Source organism: Pagrus major, chromosome 2, assembly GCF_040436345.1.
Source record: "Pagrus major chromosome 2, Pma_NU_1.0".
Classification (NCBI taxonomy): domain Eukaryota; kingdom Metazoa; phylum Chordata; class Actinopteri; order Spariformes; family Sparidae; genus Pagrus; species Pagrus major.
Genome location: NC_133216.1, coordinates 30,526,399 through 30,541,353, shown reverse-complemented (window position 1 = coordinate 30,541,353; position 14,955 = coordinate 30,526,399). Strand labels below are relative to the sequence as shown.

The 14,955-nt window shown below is 40.2% G+C and overlaps 1 protein-coding gene across 2 annotated transcripts in view; it reads right to left on the bottom strand.

Annotated features, from left to right (window-relative positions):
- sorl1 (sortilin-related receptor, L(DLR class) A repeats containing) overlaps window positions 1–14,955 on the bottom strand; it is a 102,410-nt gene that overhangs the window by 60,131 nt on the left and 27,324 nt on the right. For both annotated transcript variants that reach the window (XM_073491798.1, XM_073491806.1), the window contains exon 6: window positions 3,794–3,974. In XM_073491798.1, the coding sequence (XP_073347899.1) occupies window positions 3,794–3,974 (181 nt within the window). The remainder of the gene's footprint in view (window positions 1–3,793; window positions 3,975–14,955) is intronic.

Genomic DNA, 14,955 nt, shown 5'->3' with positions numbered 1-14,955 from the left:
TGAAGAAAGAGGATTATCTCCAAATTCTTCAGGAAAACCTAAAATCATCAGCAGAAGATTGGCTCTTGGGTGCAGTTGGGTGTTCCAACAGGACAATGATCCCACACACACAGAAGTGGTAAAGGAATGGATCAATCAGGCTAGAATTGAGGTTTTGTGAATGGCCTTCCCAAAGTCCTGACTTGAACCCCATCGAGAACATGTGGAGTGTGCTGAAGAAACAAGTCTGTGCCAGGAAGACAACAAGTTTAGTTGAACTTCCCCGATTCTGTCAAGAGGAGTGGTTAAAAATTCATCCAGAGGACGATCAGAAGCTTGTGGATGGATATCAAAAGCACCTTATTGAGGTGGTCATGTTTGGGTGTGTGTGTTATGTCTGTTCCCACCTCATGGCAGTGGCACCCACTGATTTTGGTCCTGTGAAGATTTGATGCAGTATTGTGTATGCTTACACTGTCACTTCATCATAACAGTGGCAGTTCATTTAATTCCTGTTTTCTCTAATGATGTGAAGCACAGCTAAATGTATTAACTTAGTAAAATGAACCATCTGATATCAATTATCAGATCAGACAAATCCTTCACAGTCGACCTCTCTTTGCAATCAACTGTTTCTGAAACTCTGCAGCTACGGGCTGCCGGCAGCCCACGCTGAAGCCGACATGTGACGCTGAGGACAGCAAATGTGTCCCAGGCAGCCTGTGGAACAAGGGAGGAGATGAGATCCAAACCATATTCACCATCTGCTCCGTTGTCTGTTTGTCTGCTGCCTAACTGAGGCTTCCACTACACAAACACTGGAGACAACAATGACAAACATACAGCGCTTCACGTTACCGCCAGCCAAATATTGATCTAACGTCTGTTATACTCCACACATTATGCTGAGGTGGGAAACTGACTGCTCACTACATTGCTTCACTATGCTGTAATACAATGCAGGCTTTTAAATACTGTATGCATGCAGGTGCACAGCAGGAACAGTAGGAGATGGTTACTGTCAGCTGCTACGTTACATTTCTGTCTATTGGTGCCTGTAACAGTTTAAATAAAGACTTAGTGGGAAATTATATTTATTCAAGCATGAAACTACAGACATGAAAGCACGACCAGGGTAATCAGCGTTGACTAAACAAAGTAAAGAAAAAACAATATACCCATATGTCGTTTTAATGTCTCCCAAATTATACAACCTTTACTCTAAAGTTTATCAATTTATAATGCAGTCCCTTGCTTTTACTGGGACTCTGTTTCTGTATGAACTGTAGGACTCTCTCTTCTTTCATTAAAGCTTTCACAAGCAGAAAAGGCCCAACTTGACCAAGCTCTTTCTGTCAATAACAGTGAATGCTATTCAGCCCGACCGGCTAGTCTCACGGTAAATAAAGGGGACTTTTTTTTAGTTCTGAAAACAGGATCTTAAAAATGTCATCAGTACACTTAAATATCCCACATTTAAATCCTGGATGTCTGAAAAGTTCAAGTTCAGCTAGGGAAACAGTTCAAGAGCATTCCTAAAAAAAGAAATATCATCCTTGGATTGGAATAAAACTTAATTTACTTTACTTAAAGGAACTTGGTGCAGGATCTGTGAAATTATAAACATGCATTTCAAGATTTTTAATGCTAATGGGTGATGAAGCGTTCAAAACCAAAAAGAATGAGCCCACCCACGTATCTCTCCATTGCCTTGAACAGGCTGTGTGCTGCATAATGTACTGCAATTCGGGCTCGAATTTCCCGCGCAGTCCTGCGGACGTGACGTCAGATGACACTGAATGCGCATCCTCGACCGGCTTTCGACTTGGATACAGGAAGTAAACAAACACGGCGGACCCAAACTAGTGTTTGGGTAGTAATGGATTCTGCTACGGCCAGCAAACGACCCACCATCACACAAAGTCCACTAAAAAGTCATACTAAGAAGAAAACAAAGGTTTTATCAGCTGCATGTTGTGAGTCGAAACAAAATTACGACCAAAGCCGAGCTGGCACCCGAATACACATCGGATACGTGTTGGACTCATGGAGGCAGCTTCAACTTGAATTGGGACTGAGAACAGATGCTGACATGGCTCATCTCCTAGTAACCAGGTAAGAAAACATTGCAGGTCATGTTTAGAGCTTGATTTGAAAATCATATGAGATCACCGAGGACTCGAGTGACCTAACGTGCAAAGTAGCGTTAGCTGCAAACATGTAACATAGTCCACCGCTGTGTAACACTGAATAGTTACAGACTGCACATTTTCCACGGCCCTTTAGTCTGAAACTGAATAGTTAGAAATATGTCCCTTTATATATGGGACCGAAAGCCCAACCTGTTATCCGGGAGGTGACGTTAGCAGCTGGCTGTAGCCACAGGCTAACGGTTTGTTTGTGTCTGTGTAGCAACATTAGCCGCTAACACACAGCAATCCCGTATCAGAGACGATCTCTCTGTCCCCCGAAATGCCGTCTTTGCTTTCGCCCGTGCCTTTCAGACTGCATCAACCGTAACTGTAAATGGCTGCTTCATGTGTAGAGGATAAGACCAACGCAAAGGGGTAGCCTCCTGCGTCAGGTATCGACGCGAGGGGCACTTGACCAAGGTTTTTTTTTTTTTTTTTATAAACACTTTATTGAACAACTTTCAGTTACAGTCATAACATTGACTTGGAAAATACAAAACAAGTCTGGCATCTCACATTAAGGCACTTGACCAAGCGTCAAGCGTCTGACGAATAGGGATGAGACGGCATCAGCTGCACTGTTGTGAAGAGCTCATGCGCGCTCCCACGCCAGCTCAGCTGATGGCTGCAGTTACCCTAACGGCTGCAACGGCCGGCGAGTCACTATTGAGTCTTATTTCTTGATCCTGCCCCAAGTCCCTTTAACTTTTTGGTAATCAGACAAAGGGTGATCAGTCAAAATAGTTTTAGATGGTGTTCATATTAAAGAGAGCTTGAAGTATAATTTTGGGGAGTCAAAATGGACAACAAACTTACTTGTAAACCTCATATACAATATATAAAGAGAAAAGTGTGTAAATATATTGGTGTTTTGAACAAAGCAAAGAACAGTTTAGATTGTGCTTCTCTTCATATTTTGTACCGTTTGCTTATTCATCCATATCTTGGTTGCTGCACAGAGGTGTGGGTCAACATGTATAAGACTAATATTGAAACTTTGTATGTAATAGAGAAAAGAGCAACGAGGTCTAAAGATAAGGTGGATATAAGAGAACAAACCCACTGACTGATTATCAAGTCACATGTGTATAAATGTAAAGATTTAGTTGCTATGAAAATGTTATTAGTCACGTGTTAGTCAGAAACAGGCCATTATCTGAAAATCTAAACTTGTTTATATTAACATCAAAACATGAATAAATGAATGAAAGAAATTATATGTACAAACACGTCTATGTACCTACACCGACACAAAGAGGACCTGAAATAACTGTTTGGGACAAAACTTCTAAAGGTGCATGATCCTGTCTCTAACTGACGAATGACTTAAATTAACAGGTTTCCTGAGCATTGGACTCGAGGGAGCTAGAGCTGTGATGTGGTTGGATCAAAATTACACCTATAAACAACTCATATTGTACCTTGTTTGTTTTACAAATTACAATGACACAAAAATGGCAGTTAATTGTTTCAGCTAAATTTTAACCTCTGATGGACTTCACCATTAGGTCATACAAGTTTTATGTGCTAGAAAGCCGTTCCAAATTGCAGGTTTCGTGACCTTCTTCCTACCAAGTTCAATATAATAACATCATGATCCATACATGTTCAAGCTCTCTTACCCTTGTGGTGGTAGCGAACATGTACTTTTCTCGGAGCTGGAAGCTGTCGACCTGCTCCAGGATCACTCTGCGGTTGCGTTCACTCTGGAAGAAGTCGGTGCTGCTGAGGATGGTGGAGACACCCTGTGGCTCGTGTCTCTGGACCAGCACTGTGGTGGTGGGGTCATAGGGCTCCACGCCCCTGAGATGAGGGTAGATGAAAGTGAGAGGAAAGGAACAGAGGTGACAGATGGTGGATTGGAGGGAAGGAAGTTCGGACAGATGGAGAAAGTGAGGTCAGATGAAGGAGGATGGAGAACACAAGAACCATTCTGTTAGCCAATTTTCCTGAGATAACATACATGCAGTTTTTATGGAGGTCCAAACAAAGTCATTTTTGTTTTCTTGCAAATTGATAGTACAATGCCATTACTTCCTTCCAAACACAGTATTGTTAGTGGTTACTTAATGGAGTACCAGTAGGCTGACATAAAAATTTCAACACTCCCTCCTCCACCCAACCAATCCACTGAGACCTTCCTGTCCGGTCTCTCTATCTATTGGCCCACATTTCATATCTCATAGTCAAAACGACTCTCTATGATGGTTATGGTTGGGCAACAATTCAATATCATCATTTAGTATTTCAGATAAATCACACTGTGATGTTATATCCTGTTAATGTTTCAAGAAATTGATCATATCTAAATTGATTCCAAGGAAATTGTGATAAAAAAACTGATGTAATTGTTTGTTTGACAGTTTAAGCGTGAATTAATAAGCAATGACAGTCTTATATATATCAATATTATAGTGTTATATCGTGATATGACGTGAGCGTTGTCTTTCCTCTGTCTTTTACTTGTTTTAATATTTGACTTTTTCCACTCGGCCATTATATCCTTGTTCCAATATAGATTATATTGTGGTTTTGGATTTAGCCTCAACATATTGCTAAAATATTTTATGTCCATACTGCCCAGTCCTACAGCAGTGTCAAGACAGCTTGCAATTTGTCAAAAGTTGTTCACCAAAGTCAAACTTGAAGAAAAAAATGTGCACGTTTTTACTTCGCCCCCTTTAAACCATTACCACAGTGGTAATGGCATTCAAATGAACTGATGATTTCATGAGCGCAGTGTGAACTAAATACAGACCACTCACTCATTTCAAAGGGACCAGCACAGCACAGCAGGGGGGTCGGTTTTACAGTATAGAGGTTGAACATGACTCAACTTTTGCAACGCACTGCCTTGTGAAGGGGAGGGAGCCATTTTCCAGCCACATATGTCCCATTCATTTGTGTTAAGTTACACTGAGGATATTGTTTGTTATTGATGAACATTTTAAATGGGGGAAAAAACACTTCCAGAACCAGCTGGTCCTACCACTTTGTGAGTCTATTGGCCAGTCAAATGTGTGCTAGCACACTAAAAATCTACTGTTTACCTCTCCCTCACACTCCTACCAATGCAGTTTCTATGGATCCTTTTAGGCCGTTCTTCTCCCTCAACCCATCTGTGCCAAAGTGATTTGACCCAGCCTTCTGATTGACTAAAATGGCCCAGATGTCACACTTCAAAGTCAAAGCTAGTCAAAAACATTTGATGTTAGTGATATTTCCCCAGGGCCACACAGTGGCTCAGTGGTTAGCACTGTCACCTCACAGCAGGGTTCAGGGTTTGAATCACACCCGTTCCTTGTGTGAGGTGTTTGCATGTACCTCCTGTGGTCTTGTAAGTTTCCTAAGTGTTGTGTTTTCCTCCCACAGTTCCCAGACATTAAGTTAATGTGAGCTTAAGACTCCAAACTGCTCCACTCCACACGGATGCAAATATCTTAGTATGCAGCATACTCTGTTATCCAGGGTGTTTTCCTTTAGATGTCTCATTTACAAAATCTTTCCAGCATGGAGAACTTAGATGAACATCTTCAGAGGAGTGAGAAGCATGTACTGACCACCTTTAATAACTGAATTGTTTCAAAGGCTTTTGCCTCTGACAGAGAATCCTTGTCATTTTTTGCAAAAAAAAAAAAAAAATGGCAAAATTTCAAGACAATAATAAATGTCAGCACAAAATACAGACCATCAGCATGTTCAAACTGAAAATAACTGTCCATGTGTCAACCTTGAAAAACAGCGTGGTCAAACTATTTGTGGCCACAAGTGTACAGCAAGAGTGTTGTGAAACCGTGGCACGGAGAGTCGGCCAGAATGAATGAAGGAGGTTCACTGGGTCTTATCGTCTGCCTTCCAAATCAGTGTGTTTTCCTCCGGATTCTCGAGAGCTAAACAGAGAGAGCAGTGTCTCGGCCCGGCTCTGCCTCTGTGGCATTCTTTCAAAGGTCCCTGTTCAACTGATGGACACTGTCTGGCCTCAGAGTGCATGGAAGGCTATTCGCAGTCTGTCTCTGTCCCTTCCTTTGAATTAAACTCAGCCCCTTCTAAACACTTCCTCGACACCCATCCTCCCTTTTATGGCAGTTTCTCATTTTCTGCCAGTTGGGTCTGTCATTCGATTCAGGTTTCTCTTCAATGTTTTGTAGAAAAATCACAGCCTTTTTAGATTGAACTGCCAAAAGCCACAAGGTTTTTAATGGATTTGATTCTTTTTAAGCCAAACACTCACGGCTTTCATTTACAATGCAAAAGTAAATCAAGTGTCACTGCTTCAAGAAATCAAGTTTGGTTTAACAAATAAGTCATTCTTATTGTTTTGAATGCAAATACCCTCATCCTAAAGTACATTCACTGTGGAATTAACATTATTGGCTTCATTGGTACCTTCACTGCCTCACTGTAGTGAGAAGTTAACGTAACAAGCTAATGTGACAAGTGGGATGTAATGATCCTTCAATCCAGATCAATCCATCAATTCACTGATCAGCAATCTAATGTCATCAATTTGAAGTGAACATTGTTTCCGCATCATCATTTTTCAAGATATGTCTATATTTTGAAAGTCCCCTGGCAGGTCCTCCTTCCTAAACATGCAAACAACTAGCACCAGGCAGATAAGCAGCTGAGAACCTCATGCTGAGATGTATGGAATTTTGTTGGATTCATTTATTATTCATCCTTGCCAGGTATAAATGACATCAATAAAGTACGTGGTTTGGTTGTGAAAAAATAGAAAGTACCAGAACAATAAATCAAACGCACCCCTTCCAAGCGTTGTGTGTTTAGGAAGTAAGGAAGTGCATGTGCAGTTGTGTACCGTTAGTATGAGTTACAGAACATCCCGTAAGTGTCACACAGCTTGTCTGACCTGTTGAACAGAACATCGTGTAACATCACAATTTATTCGGTCTGACATTTTACTTGGGAGATTGTTGCAGGAAAACGACTGACTGCCAAAACCTCACAACACTCAATACCAGACAGTCAGCTGCTGCAGTGTTGATGTAAGCTAGCGGTAACTACCAGTAGTTATGGAAAGGATCCCTCTAAAAACACCACACGGACGGGGAGAAGCAATTCAGAACCATTTAGATGCAATGTATAAGGAAACTACGTGTTGTTTAAGTTGACATAACGCTTAAACAACACGTTTCACCCCTGCTCTCAGCTGGTTTGGTCTCATGTGGCCTATTGTGCTAAAACAAACTGTACATCAGAGCAGATCATCACAGACTGATATTTCCCCCACATTTTTACAGTCATTTGATATATTGAATAAAAAATAACAGCCCTCATAGTGAAAATGTCTCCATGGTTAACATGTCAATTGATCCGTTTTAAGGGGGAAAAAAAGCCTTCACTAAGCAATATTGAACTTGCAAAGGCAGATCTGCTAGCAGTGACATTTAGTCGTTCCTTTCGCGCGTTTTCTTGTTAACCTTCCCCCTCTGCCCCATCTTTTTTTTTTTTTTCATTTTCCCTTTGTTTCCTTCAATGCATTGAAAAACCCTCTGTCTGCAGGATTTGTATCATTGTCTGTAATCCATATGGAAAAAGGGATTGCACTTCTCATTGTATACACAGAGGATTTTACCACTCAGTCTGTCTCCTAGCAGTGAGATCAGAGGATTAGGAGTCGGCTGGGGGACCAACCCATCAGATAGGGTTGGTTTTAAACGCATCCAGCAGCAGGCTGACAGTCATGCTTGAGTCTCTCTGGCTTTCGACGCCTTAAGACCTATCTGCAGCACAACAGTAGCGCCCCTTGCTAAAGCCAGAACAAACAGGATTAGCCCCAAATTGGATGGACCCACAGGGGGGAGAGTTTAAGATCAATCTTTATTTGTGCTGCCTTTGTCCTCAGATAATTTCTAGTTTCTCTTGGCCAGTGTACCACTGCAGTGGTGTAGATTTAACAGACTCAAACAGATCTTACTGGCTGACCACTAAATACCATTAATAATTAAATTATCAAGAAATCTATTAATATAAGATGACAAAACTTAGGATTCCTTGAAGTGATTGCTCTTCAGCTACAGTAGAAAGAGTACTTTGCAGATTATGAAGAATACTTGGAGAACACAGTTATTAGAGTTCTGTTGCTTCACCAACATGCGGGCCGGCCTAGAACACTGGATGTGATTGAATGTATTTAGACTAAACACAGAGATGACATACTGCATAATAAGTCAATGCACAGACATGAGCGGACCACAACTGGCTCTGCATAGCATGTAGCATAGCATGTAGCAGAAAAAAAAAAAAAAAAAACATATGCACTTGTATGTTCCTACCTTCAGCACTTACATCATAGCACTTATGAAAGGTATCCTTGATAAATAGCAGCTACTTTGCTCAGATGGGGGCTTGAATATTGTTTCTATCTTTTCTACTTTATCAACGGTGATATGTTGTGGTGTCTTTCTTGTGACAAATGTACTTATTGTAAGTCGCTTTGGACAAAAGCGTCTGCTAAATGCCCTAAATGTAAATGTAAATGTATTGAGGGGGGGACTTGTCCATTCAAGCTTCAATTTGGGCGAAAATCTAAGCTAATCCTGAGCTTTCATGACTTGACTTGAGTGTACAGACGTAAAAAAAAAAAAAATAAAATAAAGGTATACTGGAGAAAAGTAGAAAGACACAAATTGAGTTTCCTTTTAAGATGGGAGATCCACACACACACACACACACACACACACACACACACACGGTCAGCCTACGCAAACTAGGAAAGCAAACTTTGTTAAATTTGTTGTGAGTGGCAAGTAAATAAATGTCATGAGTCTCCTGACTCCTGGTAGTTTGTTACACAGAACCATCTGAGAGGTCGTCCTTGGAAAATGGAAAAGGGCAGGCACTTTCAAAAACATTAACTATCCATCAGCTATCTATCAAGGGCTGACGTCAACCAATCAGATCAAAGCCTTCAATGCCGTTCTTTGCTCTTCTTTAAATGAAATATACTCACAAATTCTGATATAACAGATGCTATAGCAGCAGATACGCTAACCACTTTGGGAGCTGCCGTTGTTGTTCGCCATGTCTGTCACCTCCGTGGTCGTCACACCTAAACCACACCCGTAACTGCTCTTAGTTTCTCATAGGATGCTGATTGGGCCGAACCATTGTGGTTAGGACACTTAACATAACCTGAAGCCTGGCAAGATGGATTCTTGCATGATCTCATGATCGTGCAAATCCAAGTTAAGGTAACATGAGGTATGATCTGTTGTCTGTTTTGTTACCTGTGAGATGCTAAACGTAGCATAACAGAAGCACAGGTAGAGACAAGTCAGAAAGTCACACAACTAAAGGTGTGTTCCATTTACCTGGAAGTCGGACGTCTGAACTGGAAATGACTTCATACCCGAATCAACCGCATTCCAGTACAAGTTGGAAAACCAGTTCTAGTCAGGTTAGCTATTGTTAGCAATACCAGTTGATAACATCACACAGTATTTTGCGAAGACAAAAAAAGTCCACAGATAGAAGTTTGAGAGGACTGTAAGACTGAGACTGTCATACCTGACCAAGTGAGATTATAGCACAAAAACACAGAAGTGAGTTCAACCGAGCAGCTTTGTGTTTTATTACTAATCACTTCAAATTTCTAAGTAGTAAAAAGAACACGCCATTTCTAAATGTACATGCCAAGATGAGGTCCCGAGGGGCTGAAGGCATCAACCCACATCCTCTTTGGGTTGCAACCATGTTAGGAGGACTTTCTAAATAAGTTTTGAGTGACTGTAGGAAAGCCCTGTCCACCATAAATGGCTTGTTGTTGTTTGTAATCCTGTGGATGTGTTTGTGTTTGTATTTTTGTGAGTGAGACCAGAGACAAGTAAGGTTAATATAAAACAAATAAAGCTATTCTATTCTAGTCCTGAAGGCTTGTCTGACAGGAAGATGATGGGAAGAAAAATGTGAGGAAGAAATAAATTATGTCGGCTGAGATGAAAAGTGAGCCATAATTAGTTTACAAAAATCTGGTGCATAGTTACAAATTTTAAGCTTCTATCACATTAGTGTCTGACCATATAAATAAATTAGCTGGCCTAGCTTCCTGAATTCATTAAAGATGTTGGAGCTAGTTTTCATCAATGAATAATGAGGAAATGAGAGTGTGTACAAAAATGTGGAGTCACTGGGGAGATCAGTGTTTAGAAATGGATTCTCCTTCATCACATAGACTTTTTATAGGTAGGAAGAATTTGGTTATTGGGAAATCGTTCAGTCAAAGGTTTCAGTATGACAGTATGTCAGCTGACTTCAGTTTGTTATGCTTTTCTTTTCTCAGAATGAGGAAGTGATATCAAAAGTGAATGTTCCTTTAGTTGGTCTCCACTGAACCAGTATTCACATCAGGCGCCCTTCTATAATATACTGATAATGATCTAGGTGAGGTGTGTAGCGGTTTGTTATCAGTGACAGAATGTGGTTCACAGAGCAAAAAGTCATTTAGCGTTGAAGGAGACCAGCAGCTCCATGTGAGCTACCCAAAAGGTGCCTCCCCCTTGCACCCACCCAGACAGGAGGAGATGCAGACACAGGAGGATGGAGACATTTATTCATTTGAAGACATCAGAGCGGCCTGATGGTGTTGTTCAGTGCTGTCTCCTCATTTCCCCTCAACTGTTGTTCTGTTTGAGAGTCTGAAGCACTACCTTTCTACTTTCATAATAAGGAACAGACTCAGACTGGTGAAGCGTTTGGCAGTGAAAAGGGATATGCAATCACTGATTTTACTGTTTGGCTGTTGGCAACGGTGCGGTTTAAAAAAGCTTTTAAATGGCTACTTCTACACCAAACCCATTACCCTTTGTCAAAGTGGGTTAAAGCAGACCATAAATCAACTGTTTTCATTCACAGCAGGAGTAACCTTTTCTCTTGTTCAGAGGAAAATGCGGCTCTGTTTATGTTGTAAACAAATCAATCCCAGAGCTAAAACACTTTGTTTGACGGCAGTGAGTCAGGTCGTGTTTTGTAAAATTAAAAAATTCAAACACAATTTATTAACCCACCTATCTAGGAAATTATCAGCACCATGAGGACAAAGAATCTGCAAGGTCACCTTTGACATTTTACACAATAATACTTTCTTGTTGGCATTTTTAACAGAACACAAACCTGAACTCCAGGGGCAACGTATTAACGCGGATTTGGAGATTTAAAATGCATTAACTGAGAAATACAAACATGAATAATGTCAATAAACACCTGAGGTAGTGAAATATTATGAGATTCTAATGCATCACTGTATTCTCAGAAGATGGATTAGAGAGTACAAGAGTAATCTATCTCAGTCTTTCAATACAACCAGTGTTTACTCTACCCATGCCTGTCAATGGGCTTTCTGCCTGGGTGGCAACATGTAAAATTAACCAGCTGAGGCAGGGCATGGACCAATAAACAGTGAAAACACCTTCACCTCATGTCACCTCATACCGTCTCTTAAAAGGATGCACTTAAATACCACAAAGATAAGACAAAATAGTCCACTGACGCTCAATGGCCAACCGGCAGACTGATTGAATATGTAAGGGCTCTTTAGGTAGTCCTGAAGTAATCCTTCTCCAAATTAACTGATCATTTATATTGCGATTCGTGAGATCACGAAGGACATGTCAGCTCGCCGGTACGACAGTATTTTTACTTATTTATCCAGTTTTATTTGTGTGTTTTTCCCTCTTGTGTTAACATTATTTAACATAATTAGAACCTGTGTGCCTTGATAAAGGATTCAAAATAAAGGGTCCTATAAAAAATAGGACAGGTAATTGAAAATGATCAATAATTATCGATATCAACCGATATGAAACTTCACTATCGTGATAGAGTTTTCAAACTTTCAGTCATATCAATAATTTAAAATAATCAACTTCATAATTTTGAACCAGGACTTCCTTTATTTGGATCTTGTTGCTTGTGTGTGGCTGCTGTTACGAAAACATATTTAAAATCAACATTTTAGTAAATAAACGTATATAATTGGACTCAGAATCGAGAGCTACCCAATAATAAAAGTACTGTCCGTCCTGGTAATTAACTTTGCTGGTTTGCACTGTCTTGAAACTTTCGTACATGATATGATATCATCCACAACACTGACTTTGTTGTTCTTGCACACATCTGTCTCCACATCTACTACTGAGAGGTGTGACATGTCAAGTTGAACTAGATGTACTCTATCACTGCAGGGCTACACTGTGGGGGTTCACCGATTGATGTTAGTCTCCTCACATGTACTTTCAAAGTTAAGCACCAATGAAATATGGACAGCACATAGAGGAGGGGCAGGGTTCCCCAATGATCCAACATAATCTGAATCAACTTTGATCTTTTCCCTGTGAGTCTCCTCCCTGCCCAAGCTAAGCAAGTTCTTAACAACTCAACTTCTGTGCTGCTGCTCGAGGTCTACAGGAGATGAACTGGAGGCTGAATCATGTCTTGTACGGCACACAACTTCTTCTTTCAGTCCAGTCTCCTGTGAAGGCCGCCTGCATGATCAATCCTACCTGAACGCATTCATTTCTGCCACAGTTTTGGTTTCTTCATGTTTGAGATTTCAGTTTTTCTTTCTTTTCTTGATGCTCCTCTGACTGGCTTGAATTTTTAGACAATGATGTCACATGCTTCAGTGGCCCAATCAGGATTCAGCAACATTTGAATCAGATTCTGAACACAGTTGGTGGGTTGTTTCGTCACTGCCAATCAAATCTGATGAAACCATGCCCACACAGCCCTGTAGAAACAGGTAATCTAATCCATTAAACTTAATACTTAACCATGTCTGAGGCTCATTTTGTCACAGTTTCTGGATGTCCAGAAATTGCCTGACCTGATATCTAAATCAAACTTTTAACAATCCAGTAGAGCTAAGTATCACCACTGATTTCCCAAATGGATTTGATTCCAATTCACAATGTCCCGATGCCATTTGATTACCTATTTCATTCCATTCAATATCGAGTGGGTCAGGGATATTTCTGTTACAATACCAATGATGATTGGATATGAAAGACATTCACAGAGAACTAATGCTGTAAAGTGTAAAAGGAAAGGGACATATAAAAATATAAATGTTTAATTTAACAATTGAATGAAATGGTTTTTGGAAATGAATGAGATATTGTTGTGATTTTAGGATCTAATCATTATAAATACTGTATTGAAAGATCAAGAGAGTAATGACAGAGGGAGGCCTTTGTATTTCATCAAAGGAAACGAAGAGGAAAAAAATAGGTTTTCTCGTTTTAAGTAACCTTTGAAGCAATTTGAGTATAGATGTTTTTAGTTCACAAGGTGCATTCAAGTGCATCTGAGCCAACCCTGTAAGACAGAATCTCACAGTCAGCAAAGCATCAATGGTGGCGACTAAAGACGTGACAAATGTTTTCCAACCGTAATATTCTGACAGTTACAACAGGTATCGTAGATCATAAAATGTGCATTAAACACACATTTGAGGCTGCAGACCACCACGAGACACACAAACATTCAGATAATTCAAAGAAATGATCATTTCTTAATTGTCCAATTGTTGCCATGAGAATGAACAAGTAGTGGGAGCAGTGCTAACAGCTCGCTCACACACACACACACACACACACACACACACACACACACACACACACACACACACACACACACGTATACACACACACACATGTATACACAAGGAAACTGACAAAGTGAAAGTAAACATGAACCACTTTCAGCTCTCACGTCTGGTCCTGTTCAGTGACTTCAATAATGAAACGGTTCACTTTCCCCTCCCAAAAGATAAACACGCTTTGTCACCATTGCAAATATGTTCAAGCCACTGCACATAAAAAACATCTGAATCCAACTACAGGCTACAAGAAACAGAAACAGAATGATTCTACTGGTTTGAACTTGTTTAAGGGGCCTCGATTAGAGGATTCTAGATTTTGGTTCTTTCTCGTCAACATAGTCAAATAAAATTTGAATTTATAGGTGACAGCACATGAATCAATGTACTGTCGACAAATTTGTGCCACGATTTGTACCATAGAACACTTGGGTGTATGTGAGAATGACCTCTTTGCTCAGACCCAATGTCAATATCTTGGCTTTTGTGGAAAATATTAAAATGTTTGCCCTTTGACTTGTAGCTTAGAATACGTTGACATTTGTTATTTCTTTAAGTATGTGAGATTTTTTTGGATGACAAAATATTGGAATTATTACCTCCACCAAGGAGGTTATGTTTTCACCCATGTCCGTTTTTATTTGTAGGTTGGTTTGTAAGGAGGATTACACAAAAATAGCTCAATGGAGTTTCACGAAACTGGGATGTAGGATGGGTCCGGGCCCAGAATAGACCCCATTAACTTTTGGTGTGGATCCCAATGAAGGGAGGATCCAGGATATGTTTCTCACTTTCTGTAACATCACTAGATAGGGCTCTACTGCCATTCTAGTTGTTAATGTGGAGATGATCAGTTGTGTCTTGTGCTACAAATATTTGGCAACCAGCTTACTGTTAACTATGATTCTTATGAAGTGACCATGCAGCCATAATTAAATAAAGCATTACAGTTTTTACCACCCTGAATCGTAACAGTACTTGGTAGTTATTAAGACCACCTCGAAAGTTGAGGACAAACATATTTTTCAGTGATACTTAAGTGGTTCCTTCTAGATGAGAGAGTTGTAAATATTATTTTCTCCACACACTGTGCCACTGAATGCAGCACCATTTTTCACATACACTATATACACCATAATATATTTGTCATGAGCTGAGACAGCGGTG